The sequence below is a fragment of the Pongo abelii genome, chromosome 8 (genome assembly GCF_028885655.2).
Source record: "Pongo abelii isolate AG06213 chromosome 8, NHGRI_mPonAbe1-v2.0_pri, whole genome shotgun sequence".
NCBI classification, from domain to species: Eukaryota; Metazoa; Chordata; class Mammalia; order Primates; family Hominidae; genus Pongo; species Pongo abelii.
In genome coordinates, this window is record NC_071993.2 from 129,647,202 (window position 1) to 129,663,493 (window position 16,292).

At 52.1% G+C, this 16,292-nt stretch overlaps 1 protein-coding gene across 1 annotated transcript in view; it reads left to right on the plus strand.

Annotated features, from left to right (window-relative positions):
- The window catches only part of DMBT1 (deleted in malignant brain tumors 1), an 82,128-nt gene that overhangs the window by 18,974 nt on the left and 46,862 nt on the right, over positions 1-16,292 (plus strand). The window contains exons 7-17 of the mRNA XM_063727239.1: positions 288-611; positions 1,703-1,732; positions 2,611-2,652; positions 3,471-3,794; positions 4,762-4,791; positions 5,690-5,722; positions 6,494-6,817; positions 8,219-8,248; positions 9,168-9,206; positions 9,967-10,290; positions 14,928-15,251. Of these exons, the coding sequence (XP_063583309.1) occupies positions 288-611; positions 1,703-1,732; positions 2,611-2,652; positions 3,471-3,794; positions 4,762-4,791; positions 5,690-5,722; positions 6,494-6,817; positions 8,219-8,248; positions 9,168-9,206; positions 9,967-10,290; positions 14,928-15,251 (1,824 nt within the window). The remainder of the gene's footprint in view (positions 1-287; positions 612-1,702; positions 1,733-2,610; positions 2,653-3,470; positions 3,795-4,761; positions 4,792-5,689; positions 5,723-6,493; positions 6,818-8,218; positions 8,249-9,167; positions 9,207-9,966; positions 10,291-14,927; positions 15,252-16,292) is intronic.

Genomic DNA, 16,292 nt, shown 5'->3' on the forward strand with positions numbered 1-16,292 from the left:
GTCTGCTTAGAGAAGGGTCATGTGTGTCTCTAGGCCCCCTCCAGGATGCAGATCAGGAGGAGGCTTTTATTCTGCTCCAGCTGAAGCTCTAAGGCTTGGGTTTGGGCCAAGCAGTCACTGTCCTCTTCCCCATGAAGAACTCTCACCTTAAGGCCTGTTAGAGCCCAGCCTAGTTAGAGATTCTTTCAAAGATATCTGCCTATGGGGAAGACCCTGCATGCCCTGCAGGCCCTGAGACCTTGTGCCTCAGTAGGAATGTGCAAGAGAAATTCTGTGCCTTCCTCTAGGATCTGATTCTGGTTTGGCCCTGAGGCTGGTGAATGGAGGTAACAGGTGTCAAGGCCGAGTGGAGGTCCTATACCGAGGCTCCTGGGGCACCGTGTGTGATGACAGCTGGGACACCAGTGACGCCAATGTGGTCTGCAAGCAGCTGGGCTGTGGCTGGGTCATGTCAGCCCCAGGAAATGCCCGGTTTGGTCAGGGCTCAGGACCCATTGTCCTGGATGATGTGCGCTGCTCAGGGCATGAGTCCTACCTGTGGAGCTGCCCCCACAATGGCTGGCTCTCCCATAACTGTGGCCATGGTGAAGATGCTGGTGTTATCTGCTCAGGTAGGCATCAAAGATCCCTGGAGCGTCGGGTGTGGTGGCTCATGCCTTTAATCCCCACACTTTGGGAGGATGAGGTAGGCAGATTCCTTGAGCTCAGGCATTCAAGACCAGCTCTAGGCAAGATGGCAAACTCTGTCTCTATTAAAAAAAGAAAATCACTTGGGCCCATTCTGGGGACAGACTGTATTCAGAGAATATAGTAACAAACAGGTTTCTCACTCCAGGGCCCCCACCCAAGTCTTTCCTGGTTATCTGGTGGCTCTGGAGTTTAGTTGGGGCAGCTGGCCTGTGGGTACAATGCCACAGTCAGCACAAATCCCCAAGCTGCGAGCAGTGCCCCAACATTGGTTTGGAGGTGACTGAGGCACTGGTGTTCAGACACAGGGTCCAGCATGCTGACATCAGAAATGATGAGCTTTTTATTCTGCTCCAGGAACATCCGCATAACTCATAGCCCCGTTTTCCCCAAGGCTCCTTCTCAGGGACAGCATGTTTTGGGGATCTGGTTGGTGAAGCCTCCCCTCCCCTTGAACGCTGTATTACCTTGAGTGCTGTCAGCCGCTGACCCAGAGGGAAGGACGCAATTGTAAATAGTTCACTTATGATTGCTGTGAAGAGAGGCAGGGAAGTGGGGTAAGGGTGGGAGGATGGCAGTGAGTCACAAATGGTGGGCTCATGAGTGAGCTCAGCATAGGGATCGGGGGGACCTCCCAGAGTATCACCAGGAATCCACGTCAAACCTCAGACTCATCGCAGCTCAAGGGTGGAGAGTTAGGGTCTTCATCTACTCATTGCTTAGGGTGGCTGTTTGCTGCTCCCTGGGTGTTGATACCGAGGTTGTTGTGGCCAGTCCCAGGCAACAAAGTGAACTTCATATCCCTGGAGAGTGAGCCGCAGGCACAGAGAAGGCAATGCCAGGGGCTGTGGGGTCCCTGAGGCACCAAGGGCTTCATGGTGGGCACTTGCAGGGCCCACTTGGTGGGCATGTGATGGGCATCAGCTCAGTGTGTGGACACCCCAAGTCACTCTAGTTAACTCTAGTTGGAGTCACTGAGTGTTTGGTGTCTGATGTTGCTATTTTTTTCTCACAGCTGCCCAGCCTCAGTCAACACTCAGGCCAGGTGAGTCCCCAGAATCCTTCCTCGGGATACCCCTTCTCTTTCTGCTCAGTTACCCCTTCCCCACTCCACAGAGCCCTCCTGCTTCTCTGCAGATACTCTGGGGCATATTGTTTCCCCCCCAACTCTGTAACTGAGACCCTAGCATGGGCTTCTTAACCACACATAGGATTCAGCTTCTGCCTTCTCTTCAGTCCATCTCAGCTTTCATCACACAGTTCCATGCTGTCCCAATGGACAACTCTTACAGGTTCAGAAAGAAGCCTGCTGTTTAACGAGCTTTGGTCCCTTTATATTCAGGGCTGACACAACCTTTCTGAGAATTTTGAGGGTGAGACCCTCTAATGTTCTGTTGAAGGCAAGGTCAGTACAGGCCTGATACCCCCATCTCTCACTACTTGAAAGTCCGCCAGATTCTGCAGGGCCATGTCTGCATTCAGAAGAGGCAGAGGCCATGCTGAGGGGAGAGAGAAGCTAAGAAACGTTTCTGGTGCCTTCACTTACCAGGAAACCTGATTTCCCCCAGGGCGGACCCCTAGTACCCCGAACATTTTAGCTGCAAGTGTCAAGTCTTGGCAGTGGTGTCAGATGAGCCAGTCAGTCCACGCGTCAGTGGATGGTGGGGGATGGGGGTGGTGAAGGTTTCCTAACTGAGAATAGGTCATCCGTGTCTCAGAGAGAGATGGAAGGGCCTGCATGGTGTCCTTTGTCCCTGAATGAGTTCCCTGGGCAGGAGACCTGGGCAGACACATGGGGAGCAAGTGGCCAGAACTTCGAGTGGAATTGTTTTCACAGTGCTTGCCTGGTCCAGAGAACCGCTAGTTTTTTACCTTTTTCCCTTCAAGTCCAATTGTATCCTTTCTCTTTGTTGCTGTTTACAGAAAGTTGGCCTGTCGGGATATCACCACCTGTACCCACAGAAGGTAAAGAATCCTCTCAACACTCCCTGGGGCTCACTTTCTACCTCTGGATACACTTTGGATTTCATAGTTCACTTATGATTGCCATAAAGAGAGGGGGGGAAGTGGGCTAAGGGTGGGAGGATGGCAGCAGGTGATAAACAGTTGGCTCAAGAGTCAGCTCGGCACTGGGAACAAGAGCAGGACCTCCCAGAAGATCATTAGGAATCATTAGGCTCATGATAGGATGAGGCTCAAGGTGGGCCCCTTGCTTTTTCATATTTCCGTGGGTTGGGTAGGGAGGAAGCTGGAGTCTCTGAAGACCCAGAACTAGATGTGATGTTGGAGGATGGAGGGTGCTGGTGACCTGTCTCCTGCGGGATCCTTTTCCAAGTGGTCAGAAAAGATCCTTATCTATGTGCTCAGGACAAGCCCTGGTGGTCTCCCTAATCCTACGGGGACCTCATCCCTGCCATCTCTGGTACTTTGCCAGCCAGATCCCAGATAGGACCATGCTCTTGAATAAGGGAGGGGTCTGGGCCTGCCATCTGGAGCTGAGCAGCTCCATCCTGTGTGTACCCAACTGGGGAGTGGGGTATCCATTCCTGTCACCTCCACTGGGGTCACAGGTGCTTCTCCAAAAGTTGAGCATCCATAGACCTTGGTAGAGTAGGCCATCAGTGCTACTTTCACTGTGATGAAGCCTAATCTCTGGTCATATGCAAAGGTGACTGCCTGCCTAGGTGACTTAGTTCATTAGGAAGTGCCCTGAGTGTGGAACTTGCCTTAGATCCTTGACCTGCTGACAGGGATGGATGAAGGGTTCTTGTGTTCCCCTGTAGGATCTGAATCCAGTTTGGCCCTGAGGCTGGTGAATGGAGGCGACAGGTGTCAAGGCCGAGTGGAGGTCCTATACCAAGGCTCCTGGGGTACCGTGTGTGATGACAACTGGGACACCAATGATGCCAATGTGGTCTGCAGGCAGCTGGGCTGTGGTTGGGCCACGTCGGCCCCAGGAAATGCCCGGTTTGGTCGGGGCTCAGGACCCATTGTCCTGGATGACGTGCGCTGCTCAGGACGTGAGTCCTACCTGTGGAGCTGCCCCCACAATGGCTGGCTTTCCCACAACTGTGGCCATAGTGAAGATGCTGGTGTCATCTGCTCAGGTGGGCCTTCAAGAACTTGGGCTCACTCTCTTGGAGTGGAGTTTGCTCCAAAAGAAACTCCTAATTACATTCTGATCTTCTCACTCAAAGCTTCTTCTGTGTTTTCTATATTTCTGAAGACTTGTTAGCTCTTTGCTAAGAATCCATATGTATTCACTGCCTAGTGTTCCTGTGGTCACTTAGGACAGGGGACCAAACTCAAACAACCCAGACTTTATCCCCTTCCTGAGGTAATGCAAGGAAGAGGCAGAAGAGAAAAGTGCTGGCTCCCCAGGACTCCATTTCTCTCCTGCTGAGTAGCACGGGGTGAGGGTATCATGGACACAGGACAGACAGCAAGGCAGGGGAGGGATCCCCTCACTGCGAGGAAATCTGAACTAAAGACGCTTGTCTGAAAGTGGGTTCTCAGCTGAGACCCAGTGAGGAGGTCTGGAAATAGAGGCTCAAGGGTTAGGAGTGCAAATGGGTTTCTATTCATGTCAGGCCTGGGTTGCGTGGGGTTGGAGTCCTTGACCTCAGCTCCTTTCAGAACGCTGCTGAGCACTGCCTGTGCCCCAGGTCTGGTGTGGGGAGGGCAGCCCCCATGAGACTGGCAGACATGGCCTTGTCATTTCCTGTGATTGGGGCTTGAAGATCACACAAGGGATTTTGGCTAGAGTGGCTTCCTCAGCCTTGCTGACTCAAGAATGCCTAAGACGTGCAAGGGAGAGGGTTGGTTTAGGCCAACCTGGTTACCCTGGGCAGACACAAAGTTGATCACCTCAGAGCTGGCAATAGTGGACAGGATCTGCCTCGACCCCTTACACAGTGCATCTCTGTGGGGATGTGTATGGCAATGTCCCTCCCTGTGTGATAGGAGCTAGGATGGACTGAGTGTCAGACTCGCCCATTTCTTTCCCTCCTCGTTCCAGTTTTGCCGACTTCTGTGTAATGTTCCTGATCTGACCTTCTCTTCTCTTTCTCACAGTTTCCCAGTCCCGGCCGACACCCAGTCCAGGTAGGTCCCCAGTGTCCTTCCTCAAAATGTCCCTTCTCTTTCTGCCCAATCACCCCTTCCCCATTCCACAGAGCTCCCCTGTTTCACTGCGTGGATATTGTGGGGCATATTATTTCCACCCCCAACACCGGCTGTGTAACTGAGACCCCAGCACAGCGCTTTTTAAACACACACAGGATTCAGGAGGCCTCTGTCTTCTTTTCAACCCCTCTCAGCTTTCATGAAACAGTTTCATACTGTCCCAGTGGACAGCCCTTACAGGTTCAGGAAGTGGCCCCATGTTTAATGAGCTTTGGTCCTTTTATATTCAGGACTCACATGTAGTGTCTGAAAATTGAGGGTGTCACCCTCTGACCTGTTCAAGGCATCGTCAGGGCAGCCTCGATACCCCCATCCATCACTGCTGGAAACATTCCGAGATTACGATGGGCTGCATTTATATCCAGAAGAGGCAGAGTTTGTGCTTGGGCAGGGAGAGGGATAATAAAGGTTTGTGGTGTCTCTGCTTAGCCAGAAACCTGATTCCTGATTGTCCCCTGGGCAGTCCCTGGTTCCCCTAACATTTTAGCTGCCAGTGTCCGAGCCTCAGCAATGGCATCTGATGTCCTCGTCAGTCCATGCATCAACAGATGTGGGATGGCATGGTGGGGGCATCCTCTAACAGATAGAAAGATACCCTAGGATTAGAGAAATGGAGGGCTCAGTCTGGTCTCCAGCAGGACCTTTGTCCCTGGATGAGTTCACAGCAGAGGAGACCTAGGCAGACACATGGGAGGCAAATGGCAGGAACAAGAAGTGGAATTGTTGTCACGTTGATTCCTCCTCCCAGAGATCCTTTTGTTCTGTGCCTTTTCCCTTCAAGTCTAATTCTGTCTTTTCCTTTTGTTGCAATTTACAGATACTTGGCCCACCTCACATGCATTAACAGCAGGTAAATAATCCTCTCACCCCTTCCTAGGCCTCACTATCCCTGGACATATTTTGTGTTTGAAACTGATAGGATGAGGCTCAATGTGGGCCACTCTGTTTTCATGTCCCTGTGGGTTGCATGGGAGGAAGGTGGAATCTCTGAGGAGCCAGTGCTGGGTCTGAGGTTTGAGGATGGAGGATGCTGGTGACCTGTCTCCCATGGAATCCTGTTCCAAGTGGTCAGGAAAGATCCTCATCCAGGTGCTCAGGATGAGTACTGGAGGGCTCCTTAATCCTACTGGGACCTCGTTCCTGGCCCTCAGGCCATGGGATCCAGACCTCTGGAGAGTGGGTGAAAGTGCCGGTCCCCGCACCTGTGTGGCCAAGGCCTTGCCATCCCTGGCAATTTGCCAGAAGGCAGAGAGGACCATGCAGGTGCCAATAAACAGAATATGGAGGGGGTCTAAGCCTGTCATTTGTAGCTGTGTAGCTCCATCCTGTGTGTACCCAGAGTGGGGAGTGGGGTGTCCATTCCTGTCCTGTCCTCTGGGGTCATACATGCTTACCCATAACTTGAGCTTTTATAGACTTGAGTAGAATAGGGCATCACTTTTTCCACTATGACAAAGCTTAACCTTTGGGTCCAGTCATCTTCAATTGTGACTGTGTGCGCTGGTGACTTTGGCATTTGTATTCAAACTTGACTACTTTGCCCACTGCCCTGAGTGTTGTCCATGCCTTTTCCTTCACCTCATAATGGAGATAGATGAAGGGTTCTTTTGTTCTCCTGTAGGATCTGAATCCAGTTTGACCCTGAGGCTGGTGAATGGAGGCGACAGGTGTCAAGGCCGAGTGGAGGTCCTATACGGAGGCTCCTGGGGCACCGTGTGTGATGACAGCTGGGACACCAGTGATGCCAATGTGGTCTGCAGGCAGCTGGGCTGTGGCTGGGCCACATCAGCCCCAGGAAATGCCCGGTTTGGTCAGGGCTCAGGACCCATTGTCCTGGATGATGTGCGCTGCTCAGGCTATGAGTCCTACCTGTGGAGCTGCCCCCACAATGGCTGGCTCTCCCATAACTGTCAGCACAGTGAAGACGCTGGTGTCATCTGCTCAGGTGGGCCTCCAAGGCCTTGGGCTCCCTCTCTTGGGGTAGATTTTGCTTAGGAAGTGAGATCTCATTATGTTCTGATCTCCTCACTCAGAGCTTTTTCAACCTTTCCTATATTTCTGATATCTCCTTAGCTCTCTCCTAGGAAACTGCATGAGTCTTCATTGCCAGGTTTTGAGGAGGTCAGGTAGGACAATGGGCCAAAGTGAAATAAGGGTCATGCCTTTGTTCACCTATCAAGGCAGCGCAAGCAGAGGGAGAAGAGGAAAGTGCCAGGTCTTTGCCTTTTAGTGTGGCTGGAAAGGAATAGCTGGGGCCGGTTTTTTTATGAAGAAAGAGGCTGATTTGGTCTTGGCTTTGCAGGCTGCATAGGAGCATGGTGTAGGCATCTGCTCAGCTTCTGATGAGGGCCTCGGGCTGCTTGTACTCCTGGCAGAAAGGGATGGGGAGGTGGCCTGGGCAGAGGTCACATGGTGAGGGAGGAAGCAAGACAGAGCAAGAGGGAGGGCTCAGACTCTTTTCAACCACCAGCTCTTGGTAGGAACTAAGAGAAGAACTCACCCCTGACCAGGGAGGGCACTAAGTTATTCATGAAGGGTTGGTCTCCATGACCCAGACATGGTGCATCAGGCCTCACCTCTAAACTTGGGGATTCAATTGCAACATAACACTTGGACGTGACAAGCCTCCAAAGTATAGCACCCTGGCTCTCCAGGGTTCCATTTTTCCCCTACTGAAATATTTTGCATAAGGGTTATGTGGATGAAGCACATATAGGGGATGGTGGAGGGACTGTCTCACTGGGAGGAGCCCAGAACTAAAGGCTCCTGCTAGGAAGCGCGGTCTTCTGCTGAGACCCAATAAGGTGGTGTCTTAATAGAGACACAAGGCTAGGAGTGCAGATCTGTGTCTGTCCATGTTTGGCCTGGGATTTGGGGGCTGTGAGTCCTTGACCACAACTCCCTCCAGAGCACTGCAGTGTCTTGCCTGTGTACTGGTCTGGTGTGGAGTGTGCAGCCCCCATGAGGTCTGCTAGGCAAAGCATTGTTATGAACGCCTGTGGGCTGGACTGGAACATCACAGGCAGGACTTTGGCTGGAGTGGCCTCCTCACATTTGCTGACTCAGGGACTGCTAAGACGTGCAAGGGACAGGGTTGGTTTTGTGTCAACCTGATTACTATGGGCAGACACAAGGTTAATCACCTTGGAGTTGGCAATAGTGGACAGGATCTGCCCAGACACCCTCCAAGGAGCATCTCTGTGGGGATGTGCATGGCAATGCCCCTCCCTTTGTGATGGGGACCTAGCATGGACTGAAGGCATGACCTGTTTAGTTCCTTCCACCTTTGTTCTGATTTTGCCAGCTTCTGTACAGTGCATCTGATCTGACCTCCTTTTTCTCACAGCTGCCCACTCCTGGTCGACGCCCAGGCCAGGTGAGCCCCCAGTGTCCTTCCTTAGGATGTCCCTTCTCTTTCTGCACAGTTATCCCTTTCTGCACTCCACAGAGCCCTTGTTCTTCTCAGAGTGGATACTGCATGGCATACAATTTTCCCCTGCTCTGTAACTGAGACCCTGGAATGGCGCTTCTGAACCAGACATAGGGTTCAGGAGGCTTCTTTTTTCTGTTCCATTTATCTCAGCTTTCATGAAGCAGTTTCACACTGTCTCAATGGCCAACCCTTAGAGGTTTAGGAAATGACCTCATATTTAATTAGCTTTGGCCCTTTTCTATTCAGAGCTGATATGACCTTCCCGAGAATTGAGAGTGATTGCCAAAGTCTCCTGGGAAGCCAATGTCAGCTAAAGCCTTAAACATGGCTGGTGCCACAGGCAAGCAATGTCAGTGCAGGCCTGATACCTCCATTCCTCACTCCTTCCAGCACCCCAGATTCTGCAGGGCTACATCTGCATCCAGAAGAGGCATAGGCCATGCTTGGGCATGGAGATGGATAATAAATATTTCTGGTGCCTCCACTTACTGGGAAACTTGATACCCCTTTGGTCAGCTCCTTGGTTTCCCAAACATTTTAGCTCGAGCTAGTAGAGTGTCAGCAATGGTGTTAGATGTGCCCGTCAATGCATGTGTCAGTGCGTGGAACAGGCTAACCCTTTGTGACTGAGAAGAGGACATCCCACACTTCAGAGGCAGGAGGGATTGAACTGGTCTCCAGCAAGGCCTATGTCCCTTGCTGAGCTTGCTGAGCTGCCGACTTGGGCAGACACATGGGGAGCAAGTGGCAGGAACCAGAAGTGGGGTAGTTTTCATGATGCTTGCCTTCTCTGGAGACCTTTCCTTCTGGAGCTTTTCACCCTCAACTTTAATTGTAGCCTTTGTCTTTGTTGCAATTACAGACATGTTGCCGACCGTCACCTTACCCGCATCAACAGTAGGTAAATAATCCTCTCACCCCTCCCTAGGGCTCACTGTCTATCTCTGGACAAATGTTTTTTCTGAAAATGATAGGATGAGGGTCAAGGTGGGCCCCTCTCTTTTTCATGTCCCTGTGGGTTGCATGGGAGGAAGTAGAGTCTCTGGGGACCCAGCTCGGGGTCTGATGTTGGAGGCTGGAGGGTGCTGGTGACTTGTCTCCCGTGGAATCCTGTTCCAAGTGGTCAGGAAATATCCTCATGCAGGTGCTGAGGAAAAGCCCTGGAGGCTTCCCTAATCCTACTAAGATCTCATTCCTGTCCCTCAGCCCATGGGCTGCAGAGGTGTGAAGAGTCGGTGAAAGTGACTGTCCCCGCACCTGTCTGGCCAAGGCCTTGTCATACCTGTGAAATTTTCAGAAGCCAGACAAGACCATAGGATTGCCACCAAGCTCCTGATCATGGGGAGAGTCTGGCCTGCCTACTGTAGCTGTGTAGCTCCGTCCTGTGTGTGCCCAGGTTAGGGAATGGGGTTTCCATTCCTGTTAACTCCAGTAGGGTCACAGGTGCTTCCCCAAACTTGAGCCTTCATAAACCCAGGCAGAATAGGGTGTCACTGCTTCTTTGACTTTGATGAAGCTGAATCTCTGGTTTTATTCATATTCAAAGGTGACTGCCTGCCCAGGTGACTTTAGCCATTAGGACATGCCTTGAGTGTGGAACATTCCTTAGATTCTTGACCTCATGATAGGGATTGATGAAGTGTTCTTGTGTTCCTCTGTAGGATCTGAATCCAGTTTGGCCCTGAGGCTGGTGAATGGAAGTGACAGGTGTCAGGGCCGAGTGGAGGTCCTATACCGAGGCTCCTGGGGCACCGTGTGTGACGACAGCTGGGACACCAATGATGCCAATGTGGTCTGCAGGCAGCTGGGCTGTGGCTGGGCCACGTCGGCCCCAGGAAATGCCCGGTTTGGTCGGGGCTCAGGACCCATTGTCCTGGATGACGTACGCTGCTCAGGACGAGAGTCCTACCTGTGGAGCTGTCCCCACAATGGCTGGCTCTCCCACAACTGTGGCCATGGTGAAGACGCTGGTGTCATCTGCTCAGGTGGGTCTCCAAGACTTTGGGTTTCCTTTCTTGGGGTAGATTTTGCTCAGAAAGGTCTTAATATGTTCTAATCTCCTCACTCAGAGCTTTTTGAACCTTTCCTATATTTCTGATATCTCCTTAGCTCTCTCCTAGGAAATTGTCTGAGTGTTCGCCAGATTGCCAGGTTTTGAGAAGGTCAGAGAGGACAATGGGCCAAAGTGAAATAAGGGTCACACCTTTGTTCCCCTACCGAGGCTGTGCAAGCAGAGGGAGAAGACGAAAGCGCCGGGTCTTTGCCTTTTAGTGCGGCTGGAAAGGAATAGCTGGGGCCAGGTTGTTCATGAAGATAGAGGTTGATTTGGGTGGTGGCTTTGCAGGCTGCACAGGAGCATGGTGCAGGCATCAGCTTGGCTTCTGCTGAGGACCTCAGGCTGCTTGTACTCCTGGCAGAAGGGGATGGGGAGCTGGCCTGGGCAGAGGTCACATGGTGAGGGAGGAAGCAAGATGGCAGAAGGAGATGGGGAGGTGGCCTGGGCAGAGGTCACATGGTGAGGGAGGAAGCAACAGAGAGCAAGAGGGAGGGCCCAGACTCTTTTCAACCACCAGCTCTTTCTAGGAACTAAGAGAATAACGCATCCCTGACCAGTGAGGACACTAAGTTATTAATGAAGGGTTTGGCCTCCATAACCCAGACATGGCACATCAAGCCTGACCTCTATACTTGAGGACCCAATCCCAACATGAGTCTTGGATGGCACAAGCATCCAAACTATAGCACGCTGGCTCTCCAGGGTTCCACCTTTCCCCTACTGAAAGGTTTAGGTCACAGTGAGGTGGATGCAGCACATATAGGTGTTGGGGGAGGGATGGTCTGACTGGGAGGAACCCAGAACCAAAGGCTCATGCTGGGAAGGGAGGGTCTTCTGCTGAGGACCAATAAGGAGGCATCAGACCGGAAACACAAGGCTGGGAGTGGAGATTTGTGACTGTCCATGTCTGGCCTGGATTTTGGGGGTGTGAGTGCTTGACTGCAATTGCCTCTAGAGCACTGCAGTGTCTTGCCTGTGCACCGGTCAGGTGTGGGGCGGGCAATGCCCATGAGGCTTACTGAGCAAAGCCTTGTCATGAATGCCTGTGGGCTGGGCTAGAAGATCACAGTCTGGATTTTTTTTTTGCAGGAGTGGCCTCTTCATACTTGCTGACTCAGGGACTGCTAAGACGTGCAAGGGACAGGGTTGGTTTTATGTCAACCTGATTACTATGGGCAGATACAAAGTCCTTCGAACACCCCCAGATGCAGCAGGGCCCCATCTACATCCAGAAAGGCAGAGGCCGTGCTCAGGCAGGGAGAGAGATATTAGAAATTTCTGGTACCTCCACTTGCCAGGAGACTTTATACTCCTTTGGGCAGCTCCCTGATCCTTCTAACATTTTAGCTCTAACAGTCAGAGGCTCAACAATGGTGTCGGATGTGCCCATTAGTCCATGTGTCAGTGGATGAGGCAGGCAAACCCTTTGTAGCTGAGAAGAGGATATCCCACACTTCAGAGGTAGGAGGGATTGGACTGGTCTCCAGCGAGGCCTATGTCCCTTGCTGAGCTCGCTGAGCTGAAGACTTGGGCAGACACATGAGCAAGTGGCAGGAACCAGAAATCGAGTAGTTTTCATGATGCTTGCCATGTCCAGAGACTTTTCCTTTTGGAGCTTTTCACCCTCAAGTTTAATTCTAGCCTTTGTCTTTGTTGCAATTAAAGACACCTTGCCGGCCACCACCTTACCTGCAGCAACAGTAGGTAAAAACAGTAGGTAAACTAGTAATAAGTCCTCTCATACCTCCCTAGGGCTCACTCTCTAAATCTGGACAAATGTTTTTTCTGAAAATGGTAGGATGAGGGTCAAGGTGGGCCCCTGTGTTTTTCATGTCCCTGTGCGTTAAGTGGGAGGATGTTGGAGTCTCTGGGGAGTCAGTCCTGGTTCTGATGTTGGATGGGGAAGGGTGCTGGTGACCTGTCTCCCATGGGATCCTTTTCCAAGTATCACGAAAGATCCTCATCCAGGTGCTGAGGACAATCCCTGCAGGGCTCCCTACTCTTGCTGGGACTTCGTTCCTGGCCCTCCGGCCATGCACTGCAGACCTGCAAGGGTGGGTGACAGTTTCTGTCCCTGCAGCTGTCTGGCCAAGGCCTTGCCATCCTTGGCAATTTGCCAGAAGCCAGGGAGGACCACGTGGGTGCCACCTAACTGTTGAACATGGGGACAGCATGGTTCTGCCCTCTGGAGCTGTGGAGCTCCATGCTGTGTGTGCCCAGAGTAGGGAGTCGGGCACCCATTCCTATCACCTCCAGTGGGGTCACAGGTGCTTCCCCAAAACTTGAGCCTCCATAAACCCGAGCAGAATAGCATATTGCCTCTCCTTCCACCGTGATGAAGCTGAACCTCTGGTTGCAGTCATAATCAATCGTGACTGCCTGCCCAGGTGTCTTTGGCCATTAGGAAGTGCCCTGAATGTGGAACGTGCCTTAGATCCTTGACCTCCTGATAGGGATTGATGGAGGGTTCTTGTGTTCCCCTGTAGGACCTGAATCCAGTTTGGCCCTGAGACTGGTGAATGGAAGTGACAGGTGTCAGGGCCGAGTGGAGGTCCTATACCGAGGCTCCTGGGGCACCGTGTGTGATGACAGCTGGGACACCAATGATGCCAATGTGGTCTGCAGGCAGCTGGGCTGTGGCTGGGCCATGTCAGCCACAGGAAATGCCCGGTTTGGTCGGGGCTCGGGACCCATTGTCCTGGATGACGTGCGCTGCTCAGGGAATGAGTCCTACCTGTGGAGCTGTCCCCACAATGGCTGGCTCACCCACAACTGTGGCCATGGTGAAGACGCTGGTGTCATCTGCTCAGGTGGGCTTCCAGCAATTTGGGTTTCCTCTCTTGGGGTAGATTTTGCTCAGGAAGGTCTTATCATGCATGTTCTCATCTCCTCACTCAGAGCTTTTTCAGCCTTTCCTATATTTCTGATATCTCCTTAGTTCTCTCCTAGGAAACCGCATGAGTCTTCGCCACATTGCCAGGTTTTGAGAAGGTCAGAGAGGACAATGGGCCAAAGTGAAATAAGGGTCACACCTTTGTTCCCCTACCGAAGCTGGGCAAGCAGATGGAGAAGACGAAAGCGCCAGGTTTTTGCCTTTAATGTGGCTGGAAAAGAATAGCTGGGGCCAGGTTGTTCATGAAGATAGAGGTTGATTTGGGTTGTGGCTTTGCAGGCTGCATAGGAGCATGGTGCAGGCATCAGCTCGGCTTCTGCTGAGGACCTCAGGCTGCTTGTACTCCTGGCAGAAGGGGATGGGGAGCTGGCCTGGGCAGAGGTCACATGGCGAGGGAGGAAGCAAGATGGCAGAAGAAGATGGGGAGGTGGCCTGGACAGAGGTCTCATGGTGAGGGAGGAAGTAAGAGAAAGCAAGAGGGAGGTCCCAGGCTCTTTTGAACCACCAGCTCTTTCTAGGAACTAAGAGAAGAACTTACCCCTGACCAGGGAGGGCACTAAGTTATTCATGAAGGGTTGACCTCCATAACCCAGACGTGGCACATCAAGCCTCACCTGTAAAGTTGAGGATCCAATCCTCAAGGTCCTTCAGAGATAAGAGGGATTGGACTGGTCTCCAGTGAGGCCTATGTCCCTTGCTCAGCTCGCTGAGCTGAAGACTTGGGCCAACACATGGGGAGCAAGTGGCAGGAACCAGAAATCGAGTAGTTTTCATGATGCTTGCCATGTCTAGAGACTTTCCTTTTGGAGCTTTTCACCTCAAGTTTAATTCTAGCCTTCATCTTTGTTGCATTTAAAGACACGTTGCCGACCACCACCTTAACTGCATCAACAGTAGGTACATAGTCTTCTCACCCCTCCCTAGGGCTCACTGTCTAGTTCTGGACAAATGTTTTTTTCTGAAAATGAGAGGATGAGGGTCAGGATGGGCCCCTGTCTTTTTCATATCCCTGTGCGTTGAGTGGGAGGAAGTTGGAGTCTCTGGGGAGCCAGTCCTGGTTCTGGTGTTGCAGGGTAGAGGGTGCTGGTGACCTGTCTCCCATGGGATCCTCTTCCAAGTATCAGGAAATAATAAGGAAAAAAAAATGATCCTCATCCAGGTGCTGAGGACCAGCCCTGGAGGGCTCCCTACTCCTACTGGGAGCTCGTTCCTGGCCCTCCAGCCATGCACTGCAGACCTGCAAGGGTGGGTGACAGTTTCTGTCCCTGCAGCTGTCTGGCCAAGGCCTTGCCATCCTTGGCAATTTGCCAGAAGCCAGGGAGGACCACGTGGGTGCCACCTAACTGTTGAACATGGGGACAGCATGGTCCTGCCCTCTTGAGCTGTGGAGCTCCATCCTGTGTGTGCCCAGAGTAGGGAGTCGGGTGTCTATTCCTGTCACCTCCAGTGGGGTCACAGGTGCTTCCCCAAAATTGAGCCTCCATAAACCCGAGAATGGCGTATCACCTCTCCTTCTACTGTGATGAACCTGAACCTCTGGTTGCAGTCATCTTTAATCGTGACTGTCTGCCCAGGTGACTTTGGCCATTAGGAAGTGCCCTGAATGTGGAATGTGCCTTAGATCCTTGACCTCCTGATAGGGATTGATGAAGTGTTCTTGTGTTCCCCTGTAGGACCTGAATCCAGTTTGGCCCTGAGGCTGGTGAATGGAGGTGACAGGTGTCAGGGCCGAGTGGAGGTCCTATACCGAGGCTCTTGGGGCACTGTGTGTGATGACAGCTGGGACACCAATGATGCCAATGTGGTCTGCAGGCAGCTGGGCTGTGGCTGGGCCACGTCAGCCCCAGGAAATGCCCGGTTTGGTCAGGGCTCAGGACCCATTGTCCTGGATGATGTGCGCTGCTCAGGACAGGAGTCCTACTTGTGGAGCTGCCCCAACAATGGCTGGCTCTCCCACAACTGTGGCCATGGTGAAGACGCTGGTGTCATCTGCTCAGGTGGGCCTCCAGCAATTTGGTTTCCTCTCTTGGGGTAGATTTTGCTCAGGAAGGTCTTATTATGTTCTCATCTCCTCACTCGGTGCTTTTTCAATCTTTCCTATATTTCTGATATCTCCTTAGCTCTCTCCTAGGAAACCGCATGAGTCTTTGCCACATTACCAGGTTTTGAAGAGGTCAGAGAGGACAATGGGCCAAAGTGAAATAAGAGTCAGACCTTTGTTCCCCTACTGAGGCTGGGCAAGCAGAGGGAGAAAACGAAAGCGCCAGGTCTTTGCCTTTAATGTGGCTGGAAAGGAATAGCTGGGCCAGGTTGTTCATGAAGATGGAGGTTGATTTGGGTGGTGGCTTTACAGGCTGCATAGAAGCATGGTGCAGGCATCAGCTCGGCTTCTGCTGAGGACCTCAGGCTGCTTGTACTCCTGGCAGAAGGGGATGGGGAGCTGGCCTGGGCAGAGGTCACATGGCGAGGGAGGAAGCAAGATGGCAGAAGAAGATGGGGAGGTGGCCTGGACAGAGGTCTCATGGTGAGGGAGGAAGCAAGAGAAAGCAAGAGGGAGGTCCCAGGCTCTTTTGAACCACCAGCTCTTTCTAGGAACTAAGAGAAGAACTTACCCCTGACCAGGGAGGGCACTAAGTTATTCATGAAGGGTTGACCTCCATAACCCAGACGTGGCACATCAAGCCTCACCTGTATAGTTGAGGATCCAATCCTCAAGGTCCTTCAGAGATAAGAGGGATTGGACTAGTCTCCAGCGAGGCCTATGTCCCTTCCTGAGCTTACTGGGCTGAAGACTTGGGCAGACACATGGGGAGCTAGTGGCAGGAACCAGATATCGAGTAGTTTTCATGATGCTTGCCATGTCTAGAGACTTTTCCTTTTGGAGCTTTTCACCCTCAAGTTTAATTCTAGCCTTTGTCTTTGTTGCAATTAGAGACACGTTGTCCACCACCACCTTATCTGCATTTACAGTAGGTAAATAATCCTCTCCCACCTCTGTAGGACTCACTCTCTATCTCTGGCAAATGTTTTTTTCTGAA